The 27,988-nt window shown below is 35.0% G+C and overlaps 2 protein-coding genes across 11 annotated transcripts; both read right to left on the bottom strand.

Annotated features, from left to right (window-relative positions):
- Positions 1–343: 343 nt before the first annotated feature.
- On the bottom strand, positions 344–11,066 carry slain1a (SLAIN motif family, member 1a). 6 transcript variants are annotated; one of them, XM_059499619.1, is made up of 10 exons: positions 11,000–11,066; positions 10,435–10,781; positions 8,560–8,696; positions 6,672–6,788; positions 5,021–5,122; positions 3,989–4,138; positions 3,059–3,394; positions 2,612–2,791; positions 2,216–2,504; positions 344–1,117 (listed from the first exon to the last, which is right to left on the bottom strand). In XM_059499619.1, the coding sequence occupies exons 2-10, from the start codon at positions 10,776–10,778 to the stop codon at positions 1,042–1,044; spliced, it is 1,731 nt and encodes a 576-aa protein (XP_059355602.1). In that variant the 5' UTR covers positions 10,779–10,781; positions 11,000–11,066; the 3' UTR covers positions 344–1,041. The 6 variants fall into 6 exon arrangements, with proteins under 6 accessions (XP_059355602.1, XP_059355599.1, XP_059355600.1 ...); XM_059499616.1 differs by lacking the exon at positions 11,000–11,066 and adding an exon at positions 10,859–10,972; XM_059499617.1 differs by lacking the exon at positions 11,000–11,066 and adding an exon at positions 10,859–10,972 and having other exon boundaries at positions 5,021–5,119.
- Positions 11,067–12,237: 1,171 nt separating this feature from the next.
- Positions 12,238–26,878, bottom strand: LOC132094929 (mucin-2-like). 5 transcript variants are annotated; one of them, XM_059499611.1, is made up of 33 exons: positions 26,795–26,878; positions 26,623–26,708; positions 25,354–25,401; positions 25,152–25,263; positions 24,934–24,996; positions 24,758–24,844; positions 22,177–22,212; positions 21,856–21,900; positions 21,695–21,766; positions 21,455–21,535; positions 21,140–21,193; positions 21,016–21,045; positions 20,854–20,925; positions 20,697–20,768; positions 17,688–17,741; positions 17,233–17,262; positions 17,056–17,118; positions 16,879–16,932; positions 16,576–16,605; positions 16,404–16,466; positions 16,221–16,274; positions 15,764–15,793; positions 15,578–15,640; positions 15,398–15,451; positions 14,324–14,353; positions 14,179–14,247; positions 14,018–14,089; positions 13,760–13,816; positions 13,621–13,680; positions 13,433–13,501; positions 13,246–13,354; positions 12,898–13,000; positions 12,238–12,819 (listed from the first exon to the last, which is right to left on the bottom strand). In XM_059499611.1, the coding sequence occupies exons 3-33, from the start codon at positions 25,391–25,393 to the stop codon at positions 12,803–12,805; spliced, it is 1,845 nt and encodes a 614-aa protein (XP_059355594.1). In that variant the 5' UTR covers positions 25,394–25,401; positions 26,623–26,708; positions 26,795–26,878; the 3' UTR covers positions 12,238–12,802. The 5 variants fall into 5 exon arrangements, with proteins under 5 accessions (XP_059355594.1, XP_059355596.1, XP_059355595.1 ...); XM_059499613.1 differs by lacking the exons at positions 15,764–15,793; positions 16,221–16,274; positions 16,404–16,466 and having other exon boundaries at positions 26,795–26,875; XM_059499612.1 differs by lacking the exons at positions 16,879–16,932; positions 17,056–17,118; positions 17,233–17,262 and having other exon boundaries at positions 26,795–26,875.
- Positions 26,879–27,988: the final 1,110 nt, after the last annotated feature.

Genomic DNA, 27,988 nt, shown 5'->3' with positions numbered 1-27,988 from the left:
AAACTCAATGCAATGACTGATCTGAATGCTTCTGATTGGCCATTGCATTTGTAAACTCAACACAACTTGTAAACTTGTTTACAATGCCTTACACTGAAATAAAATGCGTAAAAAATAAGCTAAATGCTAAATAAAATCTGCTAAATGATTGAATGAATATAACTTATCATTTTGTCGATAATATCTCAATATAGTGCATACCAGATCTTGTGCAAATCAGACAAACAGCCTAAGACGAGTTAAAAAAGTAGCCCCCCCCCCCCACAGTTTTTTTTAAATACTCTCTTGAATATCATATTTTAGTACGAAACATTTCTAAACATTAGAATTCAGTTCAAAAGCCTTTTTATTCAACACTGGAAAAACATACCATCCATTCCCTTCCATCCAACCTGTTTAAAAAAAAAAGAAAAACAAATGTCACCATTTGATGTGCAAATGTCTTGTCCACGGTGCTCTGTTTCACGAGCATCATGTAAACATACAATCTTCAATGCATGCCTTTCACTCTAGGCTGCATTTAGTGTTTTACAGTCCATTTCATCTGCTTTTACAAATGCACCAGATCACCCTCATAATTCACTTGCCATATGTTGCATCATAATTGACAACATTATTAAAAAAGGAATGCAACATGTGCAAAAGAAACCAATTGGGTACTACTCTGGCAATACTGGTTATCTAATGTAACAATGCAAGTTAACAGTAAAAGTGCTATTTGACTTATGCTTATTAAATTATAACATCTACAAAACCCAATACAGTCCTTATGTTCTTATCTAATTATTAATATCATTTGACAATTGGTTTCAATGGTTAAAAAATTGTGCTGCAATTAGGCAAATTATTTGCACGTAAACACTTGTATGCATAATGCTCTGGGTTTCAGCCATCAGGCATATTGCAGTGGTGCTGTATTGCATTTGTTAACAGGGCTTTTCAACTTCGAATCACTTGATGTTATCTTATTTCCACGTAAGGTCTAGTTGTGCCCAGTTGAGCCCAGCCAGCTGGGCCTGAGACATTTAAGGTCAGAGCAGTTTAATAGCAGCCGTCCCTCCAGCTGCCGTCACGCAGGGCGCTCAGAGCAGAGACACTCTTCGGTGGGGTCAGTAAACTGAAACGACAGTGACCAGTGTTAATTAATCTATTATACAGTATAGTATACAAAATATCAAAATCTTTTACCATCATGAACTAACAATGAACAATTTTAACCAATAAATGTACGTTTCTGCATATATTAATACATTTGAATTGAAATTTCAAGTTGCATAAATGAACATGAGTTGTATTCTAATGAACTATGAACAAACATGAATTAACAATGAAATAGGCTTACTGTGTATGAAATGAAATATATTTAAATCATTTTAAAACATTAAGCTACACTACTGCTCAAAAGTTTTGGTTCAGAGAGTGTCTGTGATGCTCATAAAGGTTGCATTTATTTGATAACAATACAGTAAAAACAGAAATATTATTATAATCTAAAATTGTTTTTTTTATTTTAATATATTTTAAAGTGTAATTTATTCCTGTGATCAAATCTGAATTTTCAGCATCATAACTCCAGTCTTCAGTGTCACATGATCCTTCAGAAATCATTCTATAATGCTGAATATGCTCAAGAAACATTTATTATTATTATTATTATCAAAACAGTTGTCATACTTAGGATTTTGTGGAAACTATAATATGTTTTTTTTAGGTTTATTTAAAGAAATAAAAAGCCCATAAAGCTCATCTTTTGTAACATTATACATGACTTTACTCCTTCACTTTTGATCAGTTGAATGCATCATTAATAAAAATACAAATATGCTGATTCATTAATGAAAAAGAAATTGCAAAATCAATATTTTGCAGAGAAAAGCTCTAAATCAAGTTGTTTTTGCAGATAAATCAATTATTGAATTACAAAAAGTGACTATGGTTTGTTTTATGTCCATATCATTGAACAGAAGCCTAACACTATTTTGCAGCCAACAGCAATACATTTTCTGAGTTTGTCTGAAGTTTACTGGTAACTACATGTGCATTTGCTTCAATGAATATGAAATTCTGTAATTACCAGTAAATGTTTAACAATAAAACACTTGTCCTCTCTGGAACAGCTAATGTTATAAAAAGCAAAACCAGCCTCCTGGATGAGAAGCCCATGAGCGAATGTACAGTAATACATTCACAAAAGTAGAGGAGGAAGAATGATTACCTGCGCATGGGCTGGCCAATTTTACTGCGCGAGACCCCACTTGTCCCAACAAAGGAAGCAGGCCGAGGTAGAGCGCTGCGAGTGGAGGAGGGGGCGCTGGGTTTGCTGGGGAGAGGGATGCTGCTGCTGCTGCTGCTGCTGCTGGGGATAGAGCTGAGACTAACAGAGGAAGGCATTGTGGTGGCACTCTGGATGGTAGGGCTCACATACGCCGTGGCTTTCAGAGGGGGCCGTGTTGAGAAGTTGCCCACGCTCTGAACCCGCTGCTGTAACTGGCCCGGACAGGGAACTGAGATTGAACAGAGAGCAATGAAAATTGACCCGAGGTTCATAAAAAATGCGATATAATCAGGAACTAAGATAATTATTATCATTTACTGTGATGTTTGGACTTACTTGCAGACTGTATCTTGGTCAGACCACTGTGGGAATCAAAACTCTGACTGTTTCGGAGTAATGACAAAGATGAGGACGATGTGGCAACGTGAGCGGCCGGAGCAGGAACACTGGGCACACTGATGACACTGGGGATGCTGGGAGCTCGAAGGAGGTTTGGCATGCTCCTCCGTAGCTTGTCTGAAAAACAGGCCAGTTTGTTGTTTTGGTTGTTTTCTTGTTTTAATTGGGTAATCCTATAAAAATAAGTTTTGTGCTCAACATATTTATTACAACTAACTAAATATCTCTAAGACTATTTAACTTCAGTTTGGTTTCCAGACACTAGATGGCACCACTCAGCAATCGATTCTACCAAAAAGCTTTCATATTAAAACAGAGAGACTGGAGTCACCGTAGCAGTGAGTTATTGCTGTGTCAGTGTTATCAGTATATTTTCAGCCTGACCTGTGTGGGCTCTGTAGCTCTGGGTCTCTGTGGCTGTGCTGGAGCTGAGGTTGGGCATGTGCAGCTGCTGGTAGGACAGGCTGCTGAGGTACTGAGGCGTGGAGGGGCTGCGCCGGCACTCTCTCATGCTGGAGAGGCTCTGTGAGTGGGACGTGCTGCGCTGCATGGAGGACGTCCGGAAGAGCCGTGGCTGCGGAGCGGACAGCTGATCGTACTCCTCCTCTTCCTCTAGCTCGGCCTCACTCCTCATGCTCCTGCGCGCGCCTGTGTGCACCGAAAAACTGGCACTACGGCGCGTAGCTGTGGCAGTGGTGCTCGCGTACTCCTGTCGTAGACCTAAACACAAACACACGAAGCATCCTGAGTACAAAATACTTCTTCTGACCCAGTCCAAGCTTTTGAAGAATGTTGGTAACATAACAGTTTTGCTTCCCTTTGACTTCCATTGTACACTGACTTCCACCTGTGGTGCAAGGAGCCTATTGGAAGTTTTTTCTTCTTCTTCTAATCCAAAACGAATTGCAATTTTTAGGGCCTAAACGTGCTCGAAAACTCATGAAACATACCATGTTCAATCTGCACCAAACTTTACGTTTGATAAAAATCCTGGCCTGAAGACATCTACGTGTCAATATTGAGTTATAGTCATAGCGCCACCAGCTCGCAGCAGGAAGTTTGACACATATAAATGACATATTCCTCCTATATTTACTGCTTTAAATGCATATTGCTGACCAGTCGCTGTTTTCCTAAAGCCACCAGGTGGCAGTGAGCCTGATGCAAGGGCCCTTTCAATTATAATGGCAGTTTATGGGAACTGAACGTGTTTGGTGACCAACATTCTTCAAAATACCTTTGTTCTACAGAAACGAATCATACAGGTTTGTAATGACATTAGGGTGACCATGTGATGTATTAATATAGACTTACTCTCCTCCTGCAGTCGGGCCATGACCTCCACATCAGTCATGTCCTGAAGCTTATAGCTCATAGAGATGGAGTCGTCCTCCAGTTCAGAGACACTTAGGTCACTGTCTATTGACGACTGAGGACTGAGGGGCCTTTGATGATGACTATTCCCTGAAAGAGACATTTAAAGTGCATTTTTATATTGATTGAAAATCATGGAGTCCTGTTTTGTTCAGTCTAATAACAAAAGTGCTATGGCAAATAATAGGGGGAAAAACAAACATTTAAATAGCATTTTTGCTTGACTCACAGTTTTGATGTGCAGAATACATACTGATTTACTAACTGCAGAAATTACTCATGGTTTTATTTATTTATTTAGTTTTGTGCATCACAGAAAATAGGATGCATATTTTAACAGAAAACACAATAAGCATTACTTTTGAAGGTGTCTTTATTTTATAGCAAGTAAACTAAATTAAACATTGACTAACAATCTCAAATGAAAATTGTACTGTCATATTATTTATGCTGAAATTAAATTGTAAAAAGGCAAAAAAAAAAGATCATACTGACCTATGTTAAATAACATTTTGGCTAACATCTACTGAAAATCTAATGATATGATCTTTCTACTTTGTGTGAATGTTGTTGTGTTTGGGGAAAGAAATATTTTTGATTAATAGTACATCAAAATTTAGGGTTTGAATCAATTCATAAATATAATTTAAGAAGCAGCACAACTGTTTTCAACGCCGATAATAATAAGAAAGCAGTAAATGAAAGTAAAGAAAGCCGTTAATCAGCATATTATTTAGAAAGGATCATGTGACACTGAAGACAGGAGTAATGATGCAGAAAACTGAGCTTTACCTCACAGGAACAAATTACATTTTCAAATATATTAAAATAGAAAACAGTTGTATTAATATTTCATAACATTATAAAATATTGTTTTTGATCAAATATATGCAACCTTGGTTGGCATAAGTGACTTAATTCTAATGGAAGAGTTGTGTGTTTGCTTTGATGGGAGATCTTGGTCAAGCTTACCTTGTGTAGCCGTGTGATAGAGGAATGTGGGAGATCTTTCGTTTAGGCTGGAGCAGTTTCTCCCTGTGAGAGTCTTCTGATGGTTTGGTGAAGGTAGATCTGCTTCAGGAGAGAGATGATAGATAAATCAAAATACGGTATGGAGTAAAAATCACCTTTATAAACAATGACTAAACCATAAAGACATTAAATTCGGGTTTGTGTACTAAAGAAATTCTTTGTTGGGTTGTCATTTGCTGTCCACTGTCAAAGCTGTGCCCTAAAGCAAAACCGGTTGAGAACCACTGATCTAATGCATATAAATCTTTAGTCCAACCAGGACCATATGCAGACCTTCTGTGACAAAGTATCACAAGCAAATATCTGTTGTGTGTAACATATGCTGCAGCGGTCACTACCAGACACCATGAACTCATCAGTGATGTATCATATTTCTCATGGCTTGGAAAATGCTGATCTGACTGATGGAAACGATATCTGATGCCGGGAAAAAAAATCAATATGTTCTTTCTCAGCTATTCTGATTGCTACGTCTTTACGTTTCTCAACTTCCTAGTTCACCAGTATATTTCAATCAAAAATTAATAGTAGTTCAATATTATACTTATGGCCCTTGTGAAAAAGAAGGGTGCTTAAGTGTATTGAATATGCAGCTGTAGTGCACTTTAAATCTGAAAAGAATTTATATTAAAAAAAGAAAAAAACTGTACATGCAGATTAATAAAAGGCCACTTAAGTGTACTTAAAGAACACACTTAAGTGCACCTTTAAAATAATGCACTTAAGTGCACTTTGTAATAATGTCAAGTTAAAAGTTTTGCTTTAAAATACATTTTATTTTGTTGTTTTAATAGTTTAAAGAGTACATTTTACTAAAACACATGTAAAGTACTTCATACGTGTAAAGTGTCATTTAATATTACATTTAAAGTTAATATATTTTAAATGTACTAAATTGCATTATTACAAATGTAATTACAGATATATTGAAATACACAACATTTTTGCATTTCAATAGAAACTGGTTACACTTTATTAATTGAAGGTGTCCTTATTACAGTGTAATTATACATTTAGTACTGAGTAACATTGAATAACTACATATACCTACTGTATGGTTAGTGTTTGCCTTAGGGTTACTTGCATGGAATTATGCATAATTAATTGTTATTATAATAGTGTAAGAAGGACACCTTAAAATAAAGTGTTACTGAAATGATATTAAAGTATATTTTATTATATCATAAATGCCAGTACATTCAGCAGTACACTTTATATTTTTTGAAAGACATACAGTATTACAAATCAAGATATCCTTTAGTCCTCTGAAGCACTCTGAAGTTGAGCAAATTGCATTTCATATTAAAACAATATAATCTTTTTGTAATAAAGTGGCTAAAAACATTACATCCAGTTCACTTTTAAAGTATATAATTTCTGTAATAAGCACTCTTATTTAAAATAAGCTATGTAAGTCTACTTCTTTTCCACAAAGGATTGTATAATACGCAGTTCAAACTAAGTAGTTTATCAGGCATAGAGTACAGAACCTCTATTAGCCCAATAGAGAGAGTTAGAGAAAGCATGTAATGAATAATAATGAGAAATAGTTTCTGGTCTTGAGTTAGGATGAGTGAGGCGCAAGTGTTACCTGTTTGCTCAGTTAGTGCAGGTTTAGTATAGGGTTTAGAACAGCTGCTTAAAGCAGAGAGTTCATCTACAGGACTGTACAGAGCGCTTGAAGAGAGGACACCTCTCCATCTTTTGGCTAATGGGAAAAGAGAAGTGCAATTAATAAATAAACATGACAAACAGCAACATTAACATATTAATAGTATGGTTAGTGTACTATTGTGAATAAGGATAACAAATAAGTAAATAAATAAAGTTTCTGTAGTTTTTATTAAATGTATATATATATAAAAAAAAAATTCCCACAATTAAGAAATGTAAGCTATTTCTGACAATTTTGGAAAACAGTAACTAGGACATTCTTCTCAATTTCTCCTTTGAAAGGTTTGAAAGGTTCATTCTGGGTCAAACTATTCCTTTAAAAGAGTGAAACTGGGTTGTCAAGCGTACTTATGCTTACCTTAACAATTAGCCTTTTTCAAGATTGCATAAAAACAAGCATTCACGGCTACCCAGAAAAACAAAGGTTTTCAGAGGCTGCCGGAACAAAGATGTATTCATGATCCCGTTTACAGAGAGCCAAGCTCTCGCTGAATCTGGCCTTTCAAAAGCCTTTCAGAGCGCCCGCAACTCCACAACACACGTCTCTGTATACGTGCGCCTCATACATCATTTATGTATGGACTGATCCAAAAGAATAACTGATACAGTACAGAAACATTCCACCATGTCCCCAGAACAGTCTCCAATACATCAGTGTGAGTTAGAGCGGATTCTGCACTAGGAGTTGTTTCTATGGAGACCATCTCCTCCAGCAGAAGTACAGAAAATGTAGGTTATCTGACACTGACATAGCTACCAAGACACTGCAGTGCTAATTTTGTATCTTCTCAAGGTCTTATTATTTATCATCATACCAAGTTCTATTTTATATTAGGCTGAGTAAAAGAAAGTCTGCCACTCCCCAGTCTGCCACTGTTCATTATCAGATTCATCTTACAGCTTTATAAAATTAAATTGTATATGTATCTGCATTATATTGAGACTCCATTAAAGAAATAGGTCTCACATACACACACACACACACACACACACACAAACTTCACTTCACTTCACAAAACTTCACTTTCATGCCACTTTGATTTGAAGAAATTAACATTATGTCACTTGCTCACCAATAGATCAATGGATGCACTACAGTGAATGGGTGCCGTCAGAATGAGAGTCAAAACCGCTGATTAAAAACATCACAATAATCCACACCACTCCAGTCCAACAATTAATGTCTTTTAAAGTGTAAAGCTGCATGTTTGTAATAAACAATTCCATCATCAAGATGTTTTTTACTTTAAACCATCGCTTCTGGTCAAAATACAGGTCCATAATCCATAATAAAACTTCCAAACAAAGTCCACCCCTGTTGTTGTCTTACATCAAAAACATAACAACATATTTGTTTGGAACTGTTTTCACTTGTTTCCCTCCCGATTCAGACAAGATTGCCTTTTCACTCTATAGTTTTTCACAATATTATGGATAAAGCAATGTTTTGATGTAAAAAAAAAAAACAACAACAAAAAAAAAAAAACTTGTGGTCGATTTGTTTCTTTTAAAACATGCCGCATTTCAATTCACAAGATGTTAACTGATGGACTGGAGTGCTTGTGATGTTTTTATCAGCTGTTTGGACTCTCAGTCTGACGGCACCCATCCACTGCACAGCATCCACTGGTGAGCAACTGATGTAATGCTAAATTTCTCCAAATCTTATCTGATGAAGAAACAAGCTGGATCCTTTGGGTGAAATATTTCTTTAAAAAAGCTATAATGGTCAATCTCAAATTTGACATTGACATTTTAGACATTCACATATCATACTCTAGTTCCATGGGAATGATGGTTGGTACCTTGGTCCAGTTTGTAGCACAATGAGCGTTTGGCTAACTCCACTTCTGGTCTGGGGTTGTCCAGCACATGTCTGCACCACTGAAGAGGACTGAGAAGAAGATGAGGAAACAGCTTGGCTTTTGGAGACACGTACAACCTGGTGACATAAAAACATGGTTAGAACTTCCCAATCTTTACTTTTGCAAACATTCATTATTACAATGTTGCATGGATGGTTCATGGTTCATGTTTCATTAATGTAGTAACATTTGAATTAGCTCAGCTGATTAAAAGAGAGTTTGAAACTAAACCTAAATTATAAAAATGCATGAACGACCACGACCTGCTGAACTAAAACTAAGCCATTTGTTTGAAACATAACTGATCTCTATTTAAAAATATATAAATACATGATATGATTTATTAAAAATATCCTACTAACTATTTAACAAGATAAAAAATAACTACTATAGGTCTAAATTTTAATTCAGGATGTGAATGATGTTAATTTGACCTGATCAAATGTCTACCCATCTCTGTGAGTGTCCTGATGTTACCTTATGTTATGGTTTTCAGGAACATGTAACATAATGTTTTAAATACATATTTCAGTCTTAATCTATATCTTGTGCCATGCAGTATGAACACATAAAGTGGGCTTTACCTCTGAGGCATTTTTGTGCAGTTTTCAAACATAACTTTTTTGTCATTACAGATTATATTATCAGCATAGCAACCGATCTTAATAATGGCCTAGTATTTGGTTTGTCTCTCTTTTAAAAACCCAAGAACTTTATGAGGTGCCATGAAATTGTGTTGGCAGCATTCAAGCTGCATGAACTCCACAAGTTCTTCAGCATCGGCAATTCCAGCAATATGGATGTGACATTTATCAGACGCTTTTATTCAAAACAACTTACAGTGCATTCAGGCTATAACTTTTTTTATAAGTATGTGCATTCCCCGGGAATTGAACCCACAACCTTTTGCGCTGCTAATGCATTGCTCTATCACTGAGCCACAGAAACACATTTGAACTCATAATGACAGCTGAAATAAACATCTTAAAGTATTTTAATTGGTAATGTATATTCTCAGAGCACCCAAACTGGGGAATCAACAGGCAAAATATGTTTTTCTAAAATATACTTAAACCTCCCCAAAACAGGCAAATAGGCATACTACATTATGGATGTGACAGAATCCTCAGTAGACCATTTTGATTAAAGTCTGTGAAGTCTAATGTATAAATATACTAATAATACAGAAGTGATCTTAGCTGACCATAAAAATGTATGGTAATATATAAGTACAAGAACGGAATGGAAGCAAGAACTTCTGATCTGTAGAAAAGTGTCCACATGGACACAGATTTGTTACTTGTAGGAATTAAAAAAAAAAATTATTTCTTCAATTTATTTTACAGTCTCCACTTTTTTTTCAGTGTGGTCTCAGACTTTCGAGTCCCACTGTAGGAGTTTTGCATTCAAGACTAATGTTGCGTCCCATAACGAAGGCAGGCCAGATTAGCTGTTTTTATTTGTCTGTGTAGTGCTCACGTTCAAGTTAGAACACTTGTGACCATCTGGTGTGAAATGATCACAGACGAACATTCAAATAATTATGCATCTGTGCACTTCACATTTAGAAGACAAAAGATCTTAAGAATAATAAGTCAATTTTTCACATCAGCAGAGCATGCCAATCTGCAGCAAGAGACCCTGCATCAGTGCTGTTCAGACACTCACCAGTAACAGTAACTAACAATGGATCTGGACACATGGTCTACTACTTATGGTGACATTTCATGGGAACTGTAGCTATTTAAGCGATGACAAAGAACATGCAACGCTGGAAACCGATTGTTTACGGAGCAAATAATGCAGCATCAGTACCAGATGTAATCAGACTCTCCATCGATGGGAAGAACAACACGAAGGTCTAGTATTTCCACCTCATCCAGTACAGTGGCATCTTCCTCATCAGCACCAGTCACTGACTGCGGATGAAAATACGGATAGTGCTCCTCCGAGGGTCCAAAAGATGGAGAATATGAGGATGAAAGGCAGTAGCTCCCGGTGTCTGGGCCGAGACGGCCGCCGGAGGTGCAGTTGTTTACGGCGTTTGCTCTGGTCCTGAGCTGCTCGTTCTGCCTTTCCAGTTTTCTCACGAGCTCCTGAAGCTTTTTCACCTCCAGCTCTGCGTTCATTATCTTACTGTTGCCATTGACGTCCGCCATCGTCTGCGGGTTGAACAATAGTCCGTCCATTGAAGAGAAAAGCATATAAACAGTAGTAAGATGGTGGCGGTGCTGTTTACCCTGTGTGCCCAGACTCGCAGTGCTTTCAGACGGCTTGCACGCTTCATTCAGATGCTGATGTGTCTCTGTCTCCTCCCCCTCAGTTAAAAACAACACACGACCACCACAGAACCACCAGGAACAAAAAAACAAAAACTTACCCATGCAGCTCCTCGACAGCCTTCTTTCCAATCAGATGACTGCGAGAAAATGGTGCCTTACATCTGGAGTGTTCTATTCTATTCTATTCTATTCTATTATATTCTATTCTATTCTATTCTATTCTATTCTATTCTTGCGTCACAGGAATACATTGCTCATGTAAATATATTAATTGCAATAATTTTACACTTTTTATTGTATTTTGATCAAATAAATATAGTTTGGTGAGCTTAAGATATCCTTAAAAAAGTGTAACTCTTACTGACTCCAAATGTTTGAATGTAGTGTCTTAATATATTGGACGAGATATTAAACTCATAGTTTCATTGTTGTAGCTACTGTAAATGTATTAGTTCTTTTATCATAATATCACAATTTAAATGGAGTACTTTATTACATTACTGCCCTACAAAGCAAAAAGGCAGTAACTACGCAGAGTGCAGAACTGAGAAAAATGACTTAAAAGTCATCCAGCCTAAGTAGTTACTGTACAAACAACTACCATTTTTCTCCAAAACGACACACATTTCAGATAAGATGTTTTGTCACATAACAAAGGATGCCTTGAATGTCATGAAAATGACAATAACAAATTTTTGACCAAAAATGCAGTTACTGCCTTTTTGCCTTGTAGGGCAGATTAGTCTTTCTATGTGAGAATTCCATGTTAAATTCAGTTACTTGTTTCTTTCTCATTATTTGTAAAAATTACAAGCAATTTCAGAGAGAAAATTGTTTCAAGGTAAATCCTAAACCGTTTGTGTTTGTGTTCTTTGGATTGAACTTTTCTGCTGAAAAATTGATTATTTATAAAGAAATATTTCAGGTGTTTCTTAAATTTTCCATTATCTAATTGTAATATTTCGAATTGTTTTAATGTATAATTTGCGAATGTTTTCCTTTGTCCTCTGTATCAACTTAGATTCTGATAGTCTTTGTAAAATCCATAAACTAACAAAAGTCACTTAATTAATGACATCATCTTCCAGGAAGTGATTTTAATTGTATTTATTTTATTGTTATTTTTTGTGTGTGTGGGAAATCATGGCACAATAAACAAGCAACTGATTAAAAAAATCTGTAATGAAGTTTAGTTGGTTAAAATTAAAGAAATCCAGATAAAAATCTACATTTTAAAGGAGTAAAAGGTCAAATAATATCAAATTAAAAGTTGACCCTCTCAAGCACAAAAAATAAAATAAAATAAAAAACAAAAATAAAATAATACATGCAATGGCTAGCTTTAGCTCTTTATTTGCATCCTCTTATGAATCCTGTCATAATATACAAATTGAAGAGTCTGATCTTAATCACAGCATATTTCTGAAAGACTGCAATTCATTAGAAATACGTACAACACAAGCATATTCGATTTATAGCTACCGAGGTGAAAGCTACTGCATAACTTATCTCTGGAATGATGTTTAACCAGATCTGAACAATAAAAGATAATCAGATGAAAACTCAGGAGGAATATGATATCTTCTCATCATATACATATATGCTTTGCTTTAATAATACAACAAAAGGGAAGAAGAAAATGAAGCAACTCAAAAAAAAAAATTTATTGTCATGTATTAGGAAAAATATTCTTCTTGAAAAATATTCTTATTATTTTGGTAATTAGATAAGATCCTTGTCACATCATCGGGGAGAATAGCAATCAATGCAATTAATAAACCCAAAGTCTATTATCAGACAGAAGTCCACCACCAGAAACTGTTTTATGCACTTCAAATGGCCCGGGAAAGTTTTGGAATAGTCTCTCTCATAACATCACTTCATTAACGCTAACTGTGGTTTCAGCGGAGCCATTTGCCTGTAAAACAAATTAATTTAGTAAACACATTGACTGTATCATTCAGAAAATTGAAAAATAGAGTAGAGCGAATCTTACCCTTAGTGACACCAAAGCAGCTCTCACAGTGGATGGCACGACGGTACACCCACAAACTGTCCCCCGCCTTCAGGTGTCCCAGAGAAAGATGACACACCCCACACTAAAATAACAAAAGTTATTTTATACATAAATTATATATTTCAAATTTTATTGTTTTAGGTTTTATTGAAATTAAAATAAAGTTATGTCATAAAGTAAAAAAAGACACATATTAAAGCATTAATAGCACCACCAAAAATCTTAATTCTAAAATAAACCATTCATATTTCATACTGCACTCACCTAAATACTGATTTCATGAAAACAATTACTACACATTTTAAAAGAGCTTGAAAAATAGCTAACCTTGAAACAACTTGCGTGACAGTTGATACTCATGTCATCCAGGACAATCTTTTCATCCGTGTACATGTTTTTATGGCAGACTGTGCAGATGTCCTTCCCACTTACTACCCTGCAACAAAATGATACGCCTTTCACGTGTGCACTAAATATCACATCAAGCATGGGCAAATATGTATTGCTTCCATACCTTTCCGGTGATGTGTACACAGTCGAGGTGGTTTTTGATGTGAGCGTTTCAGACAGGTAATCAACAGGCCTGTAGACAAAAAGACCTTAATAAGTCTACAAACCTGGTCAAATGTGATCCGTAATTCTTGGAACGGAGTAGTGTATTAATTGACAAGACATCTGAATATGTGGAAGTGGATACTCAACCTGCTCTCTGTGTAAGATGTCCTGGTGTAAGAAGGACTTGTGACTGTACTCCACTCATCTCTATATGCAGATAAATAAGTGTAATAAACAACAGATAATGTATCAGGCAAAGACGCTTGAATAAGAAAAAGCATCCTACCTCTCGTTTGTAGAATAGATGGTTCTGATGGATTTGGAGACCGATACATCCTCGCGACTGTAGGAACGATAAAAGTCCATGATAGAGTAAACACTGCTGCAGTGAGAGTGAAGCTCTAATGGAAAGTACGAATGTGCAACTGCTTTTGTGCTTTTAGCCTGTCAGTCGTAAGACTGGTTAAACTACTTAAAGGCAGAAGCAAATGTCAAACTCGACACGAATGTGTTCACACCTTATTAATATGTAAACGCCACATACCTGCTGTCATACTTTGTGTTGGCTGACTTGATTGATGCAGGTATGAGAGTATCGAACAGTTGATCCTCAGTGCTGAAGAAAAGCATCGAGTCAGTGATGATCTTTGTGTGAAAAGCATTGATGGGCGTGGAGCTACTTGGAAATATCTGTCAGATTCTTACCTCTTTGTGGATCGGACAGAATATGCTGTTGTTTTAGTTGGTGAAACATCCTCGGTGTAGGTTTTGATGCTAGGATTGAACATGTTAAGAGGTTAATCTTATTATTTCAGGCTAATCAGAAGACTGTAAGCTGGAGTTACTGTACCTTGTGGTGGTCTTGACTGGTGAAGTTGGTCTAGAAAAAAAAAAATATATATATGATAGGCTTTAGGTCAATGCACTCAAAATACAACAAAAATATACAAATTAAATGTAAATAAAACATCAGCAAGCGAATTAAGAGATTTTGTGTAGGTTCGATATTACTACAGTGGTTTAGGACAAAAATATCCTTCAAATATTCTGTTCATTATAGTTTTAATTAAAAAGGAGATTAATAATCTTTTGTCTTGCTGTAAAGTACACCTACTGTAATACATTGACTAGCATGCATGTAAAGTACGTTATTATAATTAACTGTTATAATTAATTATTGTTTTTTTTATTAAATATTACTTTTAAAGTTTATATATTTTTTATGAAAAAAAACGTAGTTTCCCAGTTACAAATGTATTTGAATACATTTGACAAAAAGAATTATGAAATTACATTTAAATATGTATTTTAGTCCTCTTTAAGTGGGTCAAGTTCAACTCACTGCATTTAATATAAATGCAATCTATAATACAGTTTAATTACCATATAATTAAGTGTCTGAAAACATTACATTCAGGTCACACTCAAGTATGTTCTTTTAAAAGTATGCTAAAGTATATTTTTTCTATTGCTGTGAAACGATTAATCACGATTAATCACGATTAATCGCATTCAAAAATAAAAGTTTTTGCTTACATATGTATGCTGTTTATATTTATTATGCATATATAAATACACACATCAGAAATTTTTGGGTTAAATATTAAATATATTTATTTATGACACACACAAATATTATGCAAACAAAAACTTTTATTTTGTACGCGATTAATTGCGATTAATTGTTTGACAGCACTAATTTTTTTCACAAGGGATTCATTTGTAACAGTTATAAAACAACTGAGGATTTTGGCAAAAGATAGAGCTCATTTCTTTATCTATTCTATCAATGCATGATTATATGGTTTGCTGTATTTTTAGCTGCATAGTTTTTTCCTCTGTTGTGTGTGAACTATTAGAATAGATGAAAGTCATCTGTGGGTCGTGACCCTTGGGTTGAGAAGCACTGATCTATGACACTCACACATCACTGATGTCCTTTGAAGACTTCACAGTAACCACTTCAGTCTTGTAGTCACTTTAGAGACACAAAACAAGAGCAGTTAGCAACAATTCAGTCCATTAATGCAGGTTAATTTCATCGCACTGCACGTTTTTTTTTTTTTTTTTAATTTAAACTAGAATTATGATGTGAATCTTTCACCTCTTTGTGCTGTAGGATGTTGTTTTAGTTGGTGAAACATCCTCCTTGGTGTAGGTCTTGATGCTGTAAATGAAACAGGTTAAAAGGTTAATAAACCGTATTAGTAACCACATTTTTTCCAGGTTAGTCAGCCATCTGCAGCTGTATTTTGTTTCCGGTTAGTCAGCAAGGCTGTGGTTACTGTACCTTGTAGTGGTCTTGACAGGTGAGGTTGGTCTAGACAAAAAGAATTACGCTTATTGTTAATATATGCAAAAACAGTAAATGAATTATGAAATCAAATCATTTTACACATATTTTAAATTGCACATCAAGTGTTCACAATGCAGTATACCAAAATAGTGTTTTCAAAAGCACAAGGAAATGTCTTTAAAATACTGGTATACATTAACATGAACTGTACTTGCCAAACATCATGAAAAAATATTAACAATACATAAGCTGAATAAGAACATTTTTGTTTATTAAATGTAATCAACAAAATGTATGGCATAACTTTAAAAGTTGTTTCTCATAAGTTTATGCATGCATATATGGTAAATTGCCTGGAATATTGCTATTTAGCCTCTTCCCCTAACCAGACATACAGATGATATGTGGGTCATGACCCTTGTGTTGAGAAGCACTAATCTATGACACTCACACATCACTGATGTCCTTTGAAGACTTCACAGTAACCACTTCAGTCTTGTAGTCACTTTAGAGATACAGACAATGTTCAGTGAGCAACGATTCAGTCTCTAAATGCAAGTTCACTGCACTGTATTTAATTTTTATATATATATATTTTTTTATAAAAGCTAGAATTGTGATGTGAATCTTTCACCTCTTTGTGCTGTAGGATGTTGTTTTAGTTGGTGAAACGTCCTCCTTGGTGTAGCTCTTGATGCTGTAAATGAAACAGGTTAAAAGGTTAATAAAATGTATTAGTAACTGCATTTTTGCATCTGCAGCTGTATTTTGTTTCTGGTTAGTCAGCAAGGCTGTGGTTACTGTACCTTGTAGTGGTCTTGACAGGTGAAGTTGGTCTAGACAAAAAGATTTTAAATTGCACATCAAGCATACACTAAAATAGTTTTTTCAAAAGCACACAGAAATTTCCTTAAATTACTGACATTCATTAAAATGTACTGTAACAAAATGTATGGCATAACCTTAAAAGTTGTTTATATTGAATTTATGCATGCATATATGGTAAATTGCCCGGAATATTGCTATTTAGCCTCTTCCCCTAACCAGACATACAGATGATCTGTGGGTCGTGACCCTTGTGTTGAGAAGCACTAATCTATGACACTCACACATCACTGATGTCCTTTGAAGACTTCACAGTAACCACTTCAGTCTTGTAGTCACTTTAGAGATACAGACAATGTTCAGTGAGCAACGATTCAGTCTCTAAATGCAAGTTCATGTCATTGCACGGCATTATATTTTACAATAACAATTGTGATGTGAACAGTCTCTTAAGTGCCCACCTCTTTGTGCTGTAGGATGTTGTTTTAGTTGGTGAAACATCCTCCTTGGTGTAGGTCTTGATGCTGTAAATGAAACAGGTTAAGAGGTTAATAAAAGCTATAACCAAATTTTTTCCAGGTTGGTCAACGATCTGCAGCTGTATTTTGTTTCTGGTTTGTCAGCAAGGCTGTGGTTACCTTGTAGTGGTCTTGACAGGTGAAGTTGGCCTAGACAAGAAGAATTACAGGCTCAGTGTTAATACAACATTAAAACAAACGCACACAAAAAATTGCATCCAAATTATGAGATCATATCAGATTACACAGATTTTACATTGCACTTTAAGTTGTGACATGACAAGGTATCCCAACAGTTTATTGTTCGAAAGCACACAGAAATTTCCTTAAAATCACCACAATCTGAAAAAATTATTCACATTACATAAGCTGAAAAAGGAAACTGATATTGATTTCTTAATGTAAACACAAATATACAGGAATAGATTTTTGTGATTTTATTCATGCATGAATAAATATATGTTTGCATTTCACAATTTATCTTTTTTTCTATAATTTTTATTTGTTTAGCATTGCTATCCTTCATCTATGGGTCTTGACCCTTGGGTTGAGAAGCACTGATCTATGACACTCACACATCACTGATGTCCTTTGATGTCTTTACAGTAACCACTTCAGTCTTGTAGTCACTTTAGAGAGACAAAACAAGTTCATTATTTTCTACAATAAATACAAGATTTTTACAATCAGTTGTGGAACTAGAACATTATAGAATGCTGAGGTTGATATTGTGATGAAAATAATCTTTCTCAATGTTTTGTGGAGCACGATGTTGGGTTAAGTTGTTTCATTTATATTAGTGCTGTCAAACGATTAATTTTATATTATTATATATAATCTTTATTTATTATAAAGACACACACATGCATGTGTATATTTAAGAAAAATATGTTATGTTTTATAAATATATATAAATTTGAATGATGTCATTTGATCAACTAAGACTGAAATACAACTTATCACACACACATTTTCTTAGGTTCCTACAAATCAAAAGCTTTATACAGAATCCAATTTGGCATAAATTTACTCTGGAAATGTCACCAATTGAGCAACTACTATACAAAATACATAGCAATAAGGCTATAGTAAGGCGATGCTATGAGGCCTTTTATAAGTCCATTAAGACTAATAATACAATTATTTAAACATGGGCTCGGGACCTTGGGGCAGTAATAGATAAAGTTATGGAGGCGGACATATGGGAGCATGCTAACAGCATATCCATGTGTAATAGAGCGAAGGAATTACAATTTAAGTTACTGCATCGCCTTCAGATATCACCTGAACTCAGACATAAGATGGACCCAAGGAAATCAGCTCTGTGTATGAAATGTAACAGGGAAGTTGGTAGCTTTATACATACTGTATGGACCTGTATGCATATCCAGGATTTTTGGGTAGAAGTGGCTTTGAAATTAGACTTGGTTTTTAATAAGAAGTTGGACCTGGACCCAGTGTGTTTATTGTTGGGATTACCACACCCACAAATAAAAGGATCACATTGTCAAAAATTGTGGAATGTTTTAACATATGCTGCACGTAAAGCTATATTGTTGAAATGGATTTCAAATAAACCACCTACAGTTTTAGACTGGCATAAGGTAATATTTGAACTTTTACCCATGGAATACTTAACATACTGGTCCAGAGGGAAAATTGGTTTATTTTATCATATATGGACCCCATTTCTTGATTATGTAGGACCTAGAATATCTGCCATATTTTGGAAGGTGCTTCCCAGACCAAGGATTAACAGTTAAATGTTATAGGAGAAGTTTTGCTGTTTGTAATATTACTTTTGGTTGTTTTGTTTTTTACTTTATCTTATCTCCTAACTGTTGTAATGTATACTTATTTTTTTTTATTTATTTATTTATTTTTATTTTTTTAATTATTATTATCTTTTAATTTTATACTATTGTTAATTATTGTCATTACCATTGCCATATGATACTCTGCCATGATTGTGACTGAATGCTGTGCTGTATGTTCAACTTTGGAGGGGGGGGAGGGGGGGGGGGTGGGGGTTCTCTTGAAGGGGGGGATGGATGTAAAAAAAAATCTTGTATATGTGAATAAGATGTGATGCATAATTAATAAAAAAAAAAAAAAAAAAAAAAATATATATATATATATATATATATATATATAAATTTTATAAATATAAATATATTTTTATATAATATAAATGATATGAATATAAATATATAAATGTAAATACATGTAAATATTTTCAAAATATGTACTATGTGTGTGTGTTTATATATACAGGTGCATCTCAAAAAATCTGAATATCATAAAAAAAGTTCTTGTAACGTATTTCAGAAAGTGAAACTTTAATATATTCTAGATTCATTACATGTAAAGAATTTCAATTTTTTTGGTTTAATTTTGATGATTAGAGCTTACAGCTCATGAAAGTCAAAAATCCAGTATCTCAAAACAGTATAATATTTCCTAAGATAAAAAAAAAAAAAAAGATTTTGCAAAACAGAAAAGTTCAAGTTCTTTAAAGTATGTTGATTTTTTTATGCACTCAGTACTTGGTCAGGGCTCCTTTAGCACAAACTCCAGCATCAGCTCGTCTATATTGTTGGATCGACTGTTTCTCATCTTTCTCTTGAAAATATCCCATAGATTACATATGGGGTTCAGGTCAGGCATGTTTGCTGGCACAGTAATATCATGATTATCAAACCACTTGGAAGCGGTTTTGGCACTGTAGGCAGGTGCTAAAGTCCTGCTGGAAAATGAAATTAGCATCTCCATAAAGCTTGTCAGCAGATGGAAGCATAAAATGCTCCAAGATCTCCTGGTAGATGGCTGCATTGACTTTGGACTTGATAAAACACAATGGACCAACACCAGCAAACATCACGGCTCCCCAAATCATCCCTGCCTTCAGAAACTTCACACTGGACTTCAAGCAGCTTGGATGCTGTGCCTCTCCAGTCCTCCTCCAGACTCCAGGCCTTGATTTCCAAATGAAATGCTAAATTTACTTTCATCTGAAAAAAGGACTTTGGATAACTGAGGAACAGGCCAATTATTTTTCTCCTTATTCCGCACCTTATCCTATCCAGTTTCTTCCTTCCAGTCAACTTTGCATTTAATATGCTTTGATACAGCACTCTGTTAGCCAGCCCTTTCAGTAATGACCCTTTGTGACTAACCCTCTTTGTGGAGGGTGTCAGTGATCTTCTTCTGGACCACTGCCAAGTCAGCAGTCTTCCCCCATTATTGTGGTTTCAAAGAACAAGAGACTCTCGGAATTGATACTTTAGGGATGACTATTTATTGGAACTCACATATAAATATTCTAATATACTGAGATAATGGATTTTTGACTTTCATGAGCTTTAAGCTATAATAATGAAATGTTTTACTTTACGTAATGTAACGGAAAAATAAAACTTCTTCACTATATTTGAATTTTTTGAGATGCACCTGTAGGCCTACATAATAAATATACACAAGTACACACACATATGTTATGTAAATACAATTTTTTATTTTGGATGCGATTAATCGCGAATAATCATTTGACAGCACTAGTTTATAGTTATGCAAATACCACATACCTGTGGTCTGGTTTAGTGTTGGCTGATTTGACCGATGTTGGTATGAGAGTATCAAACAGGTGATCCTCAGTGCTGTGGAAAAGCATTCAGTCAGTGATGCTCTTTGTTTTACAATGACTGAAAAGCATTTACTTGTAATTGTCTGTCAGATCCTCACCTCTTTGTGGATCGGACAGAATATGATGTTCTTTTAGTTGGTGAAACATCCTCTTTGGTGTAGGTTTTGATGCTAGAATTGAACATGTTAAGAGGTTAAGAAGGCAGCCACATTTGCTCAGTTTAGTTAGCAATCTAAACAAGGCTAACCAAGTTACTGTACCTTGCGGAGGTCTTGACAGGTGAGGTTGGTCTAAAAGAGAATTATAGGTTTAATTGTAATACTCATAAAAATAAAAGATTAATTGAATTATGAGATTATTTCAACTTCATTTTATAACTCTCACCCATCAACAGTGTCCTTTGATGACTTGACTGTAATAACCTCAGTCTTGTATTTTCTTTAATAACAGATGAAATGCAGTGAGACATAGCGCGACAATTTTGCACATTTAAGCGACAAATATCAATATGAATTAGATAACAGCAACAAACCAACACATTTATTTTATTTGAACAGTATATCTATTAGTCATCATCTACAACTAAACACATTTTTTAAATTTGTGTGAAAGGAGTGTTTGTGCAAATAAATGCCACTTGGTTTGACATTTATTTTTGTATTCAAATGAATGAATGTATTTTGAATTCAGCTGATTTACCCAGAACTCTTGGTGTTTAAATCTGCCAGGTCTTTATCGGTGAGTGTTTCAGACTTGGTAGATGATTTCACCACATCCTGGCTAAGGACCAGAAGACAACACAGTTTAAAATAGTTCAACTGCCTGTATGAACTGACCCTGACATTCATAACATGTTCCGCGATTGTAAGCGAAGATGATTATAGTGTGAAATAGTTCTGACAGATTTGACATTGATATGATGTCTTTTCAGCATCTTACTTGGTAGTGGTAACAGTTGTCTCGGTTATCTTTGTGCCATCTTTGATTGTTGATGTTGTTGAAGAAGTAGAGCTGAAAGAGCAATCATCAGGTTTGTAAGAAGCTAGTCTTCATTCGGTCAGTCAATCATTCATTAAGCAGGTGTGTCTCAGAGTTGTTACCTTCTCCTCGGCTCTGTTTTCACTGTTGTTTTAGTTCCTGTGGTTCTGTAGGGTTGGGTTGGGAAGATAATTGAGCTCTTAAAATGCTTAAAATTCCAAGCTTTTTTTGGCTTCTGAACACTCTTACAAACAGGTTTTAAATACAGCAAACGCTGGTGACTAATCGTATTGTAAATGTAAGTCTACATTCTTCAACAGATTAAGTATTATTGTGCTGTATAATACTCTGTATAAAGTGAGTTCAAGATTTTTACTGTGAAACAGATTTCAGCAATAAAGGTGATGATTTTTTCAGTGCTAGAAAAGAGTGTGCATATTTACCTGGTTTCATTCAGCTTGTCCTGGCTACCACCAAATCTACATATTTAAAACAATCAGTGAGACCACTTGATTAGATTTTATTACATAAACTTTCTCCAAAAAAACTTTTCTTCTACATCAGAAATCTTGCTTCGGAAAATCATAATTATGACATAAAAGTCACCAGTTTGACATAAAATATAAATATTATGAAATGAAAAGACTAAATTATGAGATACCAAGTAATAATTAGAGCTGCAAGCAGCGATCAAAGGGCCCTCGCACCCGGGCTCACCACCACCCAATGCCCATAGGAGGAACATTGAACGTTGGGCCATATGCTTATAAAATAGTAAATATATTTGCCACATTTCCTGCTGCCAACAGGTGGCGATATGATTACAACTGAATATCGGCATGTTAAAGTCTTCAGGCCAGGACTCTTACCAGACAAGCAAAGTTTCGGGCAGATCAGACATCTCATGTTTAAGTTAGTATAAAATAAGTCATTTCCTGTTGCCACTAGCTGGCGCTATACTTATAATTGAATATTGGCCTTTAGCTGTGTTCAGGCCTGGACTCTTATAAAACATGTGAAGTTTGGGTCAGACTGGGAATGCTGGGTATGCATGAGTTACAACAACTTCCTGTTTCATAGTATTAATAGCATTCTTTAACACATAGTAAGTGTTGCTAGCATGTTTGAAAATATTTCTAGCATGATTAGCACACAATGGCATATTTTAATGTGTTGCAAACAGTGCATAAGAGTGTTAAACATGACACTTCCTGTTACCAACAGGTGGCGCTATGACTATAAATGAATACAGTCATGTTGATGTGTTCATTACAGGACTCTCGTCAAACTTGTGAAGCTTGGGGCAGATCGAATATTGCTAGCCTGAGTTACAGCAACTTCCTTATTCAATGCAATAGTTGCATGCTTTAACACTTAGCGCAGTGTTGCTAACATGTTTTATTATACTTCTAGAATTTTGCCAGCCTATTTAACACTTTTTGACACTTTTTAATTTGTTCCTAGGAGTCCATAACAGTGTTAACCTTGTCACTTCCTGTTACCAGCAGGTGGCGCTATGACTATAACTGAATTTGGTCATGGGTGTTTGTTCAGGACAGAACACCCATCACACGTGTGAAGTTTGGGGAAGATCGGACATTGCTTGCCTGAGTTACAGCAGCTTCCTTTTTCACTACATTAGTAGCATGCTTTAGCACTTAGCTTAGTGTTGCTAGCATGTTTTAGTATGCTTCTAGAATGTTGCCAGCCTATTTAACACTTGTTGATGCTTTTTATTATTTTGCAAGAAGTCCATAACAGTGTTAAACATGCCACTTCCTGTTTCCATTAGGTGGCGCTATGACTATAATTGAATACGGACATGTAGATGTGTTCAGGACAGGACTTTTATCAAACTTGTTCAATTTGGGGCAGATTGGACACTGTATGCCTGAATTACAGTAACTTCCTAATTCACTGCATTTATATGATGCTTTAGCATTGAGCTAAGTGTTGTTAACATGTTTAAGTATGTTTCTAGCATGCTGCCAGTGTATTTATCACTTGCTGGCACTTTTTAATATGTTGCTAGGAGTCCATAACAGTGTTACACATGACATCAAAATTTGTCAGGCCGCCATGGACACGCCCTTTAACGAAACCTCAAGATCTTCGCAATTTAACATTGCAAAGGCCTTTAGATAACACTGACCAAGTTTTGGCTGAATAAATCTCTAGGACGTGCATGAAACATAGCTGGAAGGCTATTGATTTTCTTAGTATAGGTGGCACTGCTGAGCCATTTCGCCACGCCCTCTTCTGAATCCTATATCAGACGTAAATTTTCACCAGGTTAGACGCGTGTGCAAAGTTTCATGACTTTTTGAGCATATTTAAGCCCTCAAAAATGCGATTCATTTTGGAGAAGAAGAAGCAGAATAAGAATAATAATAATAAACGGAGCAGATACAATAGGGTCCTCAGACCATCGGTGCTCGTGCCCTAATAAACGGAGCAATTCCAAAAGGGTCCTCGCACTGCAGTGCTCGAGCCCTAATTATGAAATACAATACATACGAAGTCAAAATTACGAGTTAAAAGGTAGAAATTGCTATATTATGAGTTTGTCATAACCATTACTTTTTATCTCATTTTGACTTCTTATGTCATCATTTCAAATTTTTTTATGAATGACAATTTCAATTTTAACTTAGTATCGAAATTTTCGACTAATTTTCACTTTGTATCTCATTTAACATTTTATCTTATCATTCTAACATAATTCAACTTCTGTCATAATATTGACTTTTTAACTCATAATTCTACATTTTTTTATCATGATTTCAACTTTCTTTCATAATTCTGACTTTTTATCTCATAATTATGTATCTCATAATGAATAATGTATCTCATAATTTCAACTTTTTATCTTATAATTAAAATGTTTAGGTCATCATTTGGATTTAACAGTTGTTTTTATTATGTGACAGAAATGGGCTACCACACTAGTGAGTATTGTTCTGTACTGTGTGTAATCTGCTGCACATTTGTAACACATTTGATAAGATGTCAGCAGTGTATTACCTTTTACTGAGAGCTTGGACAGAGGTACCTGATGAAGTGGTGACAGTGCTGGTTTTGCTCTCAGTTTTGCTAGTTTTATCTTGAGGGCTTCATAACAAAACAAAAAAAAAGATCATAAGGATCTCATATTACAATTTTTAATAGCAGCATGTTGATCCAGACACGAAATTACTCACCTGACAAGGTTTTCGTTGGACTTGTAACGACTCAGAACGCTTCTGCCGAAGTTCGAATCACGTCTGTAGAGAGAAGGGAAAAATATATTTAGCTTGTCAGTTGTTTAGTCTGTCAGACACACATAAATCCCACTGACATAAATATTACAGAGGTGAGATATAAATCAAGTTATGTCTGTCTGGTTTGCTGTTAACTGATGAATGTGTTGAAAACTTACTCGACTTGTTCGTTCTCGTTCACATTTGTCTTAATCCAGCTATTGTCCTTCAGCAGGGATTTCTTTTTGCCATCATCCACTGTTTTAATGGATCTTGTGCTTGAAGTTGTAACTGTTTTCAATAAAAAAAACAGGTAAATAAAATGACTTGATTTAGCAAGATATATAATGAAAACAATTCAATTTTAAGGCGTTTTCTCACCTGTTTGGGGATTACTGTATGACTTTGGAGTGAAAGACATGGTTTACGCTGTAAGATGGAATTGATACACATTATTACATTTCCAGTAGATACAGTGCAGTCACTTCTAACAAGAATACCATCCACAAGATGCTGCCACTAGATCAAGTGCATTAAATGCATAATTTCACAAATCACGGTTAACACATTCCATTCCTAGTAGTGTTTGATGTAGCACTGTCCTTTTAATTCATGCTTTTCTGGATACACCCAAAACTAGTTTGTCCTGATCCCTGATCAGACACACCCTGTTCAAACACCTGCCACTCAAACCATAGCAACATTCTCATGCTTGGAAATAAACGTCAGATGTACTGAACATCACTCAGCTACACGGGAGGCTTCGCTGGATTTTCTGTATCATAGTTAAAATTGTAAAAACTTTCCATATAAATATGTAATTTCCTTTGCTGATCTTCATATTCTGGTAGTTAATTTTAGGAAGCTGACCTGCTAAACTCCATCTTAAACTATCTGAAACAATGTTACCAATTCTTTTTTAATTATTATGCATGCAGCTGACGTGCATGATGCAATTTTAAAGAGACTACACACTTTAATATAGCCTACTTTATGCATGTTTTATATTTTTAAATAAACAATAAGGAATTTATATCCAAACAAATTATTTACATTTTTATAATATTAATGCATCATATAAATATATATCATAAATGTAACATGAAATCTCGGTGTTTATTTAAAAGTCAATGCATGAAATACCCATTTATAAAAAACACTTACAAATCAGAATAATCTCTGTGGGAGTTTACAATGTTTTTCAAATCATTATTGTAAAACATAACAGTCCAGGTAAAACTACTATATGGAGAAACGGATGTATTTGTATTTTGATTTGATAGGAAAATCACTGTCACACTTTTGACGTACAGAAGCACTATTTTAATTTTATTTTTGAAAACAAAAAAGAAAAGAAACTGCAGTAAACGTAATGTTCTGACATTGACCTTGACATAGTAAACTGTTCTTTAGTAAGACTGCACTGTGTTATTACTAAATACTAAACAATGTTTAATCACAGTCATACAATACATCCATTTCACAAGAGAATCCATTTAAATGAACATGCTTTAGAACTGATCACTAAAAACCCTTTGATTTGACAAACAAATAGACATATTCAAAATATTAACCATGAAAATAGAATTAAAACAGAATTCATAGACACACATACAGATAGAAGTCTATGTGGATAGAAAACAGTCATACCTCGGTATTTCAGGTGCGCGGGACGTGATAGAGGTTAAGTGAGAATAACATACAGTTTTCTGCTCTTCCCCTCTTACATATTTGACCTGGGTAGGGAAGGCAGACCAGTGAAAGGTGTGGCTTCATGCAACTGAACCTGAACTGTCAGCACAGCTATGTCAGTGTAGTTTACTGTAAAGGGTGTGTCTTCATGAGGTCTTTCCCTCCAGCTGATGAAAAAAGCACTAAGTAATGGATGGCAGGACATCAGCAGCCAGTTGTCTGTGTTAGGAAGCTATGTGAAACCACCATAACAACCTCCACCAAGATGGCAAGATAAAACTGTTTGGGGTGTTGCTCTCAAGGTTTACAAGTTCAAAAGTCTGTAATTCTGATTGTTTATTGCTTATAATATCAAGCACTTAACTGGAATTAAAACGTAATGTTAACTTCAATTAATTACTTGTTTCTGTGTAATTGTGAAAATTATATTGTATATATTATATTGTTTCAAAGTAGCCTAAATCTCCATATTTTTAGTGTACACAAAAAAAATAATTTGTCGAAATTGTAAATTAAATAAATAAAGATTATTGGAGTGTGTTTACAAGAAAATACGTCTTCCTACTTCAAAATTTCACTGTTAATTCAATGGTGCCATTTCTTTGTGAAATTTACTAGCAATTATGATTTCAACACTATTTTTTCAGTGCATTGTTAAAAAAAAAAGATTTTTCAGTTCAATTTTTCAAGTTGTAAATAAAAAAAAATATATTAGTGTTTTTACAAGAAAATAGGCTACTATTTATGGAAGCCTGATAATGCCACTGGATAAAAATAAAACAAGGTAATTGCGACTTTTTATCTTGCAATTCAGATTTTTTTCCAGCAATTGTGAGTTTATATCTAGAAATTCTGACTTTCTGTTTATCGCAGAAGTTATACAGTCAGAATTACAAGATAAAAAGTCGCATTTACCTTGTTTTATTTTTATAATTTTTTTTTTGTGGCGGAAACGGGCTTCCATAACTATTGCAGACTTTCTACTTTGAAATTTACAAAAGTTACTTTCCATGTCTTTGTAATTACTTGTGAAATGTAGAGTGAAAAGTATTTCAGTATTTTCAGTGTACTAGAGCAGGCTGAAATCAAAGTTACATGGTGAAGGCTCGGCGAGAATACATTATATAATAATACAGCTCTGAACCTCAGAAGATGAAACCTTCTGAGCCAGAAAATATATTTTTGCTTGTTCTAAATGAACGGGGGTGTGGCTGCAGAAGCATGTGGCTTGTTAGGTTTGTGCTTTATTGTGAGAGGTAACGTATGTCTGACAGAAAACATGCAGAGTATGTCTGTGGGGTGTGACACTGCAGTTCATGTTAAT

This window comes from Carassius carassius, chromosome 19 (assembly GCF_963082965.1).
Source record: "Carassius carassius chromosome 19, fCarCar2.1, whole genome shotgun sequence".
Classification (NCBI taxonomy): domain Eukaryota; kingdom Metazoa; phylum Chordata; class Actinopteri; order Cypriniformes; family Cyprinidae; genus Carassius; species Carassius carassius.
The sequence above is the reverse complement of the archived record's forward strand: the minus strand, read 5'-3'. Positions and strand labels throughout refer to the sequence as shown.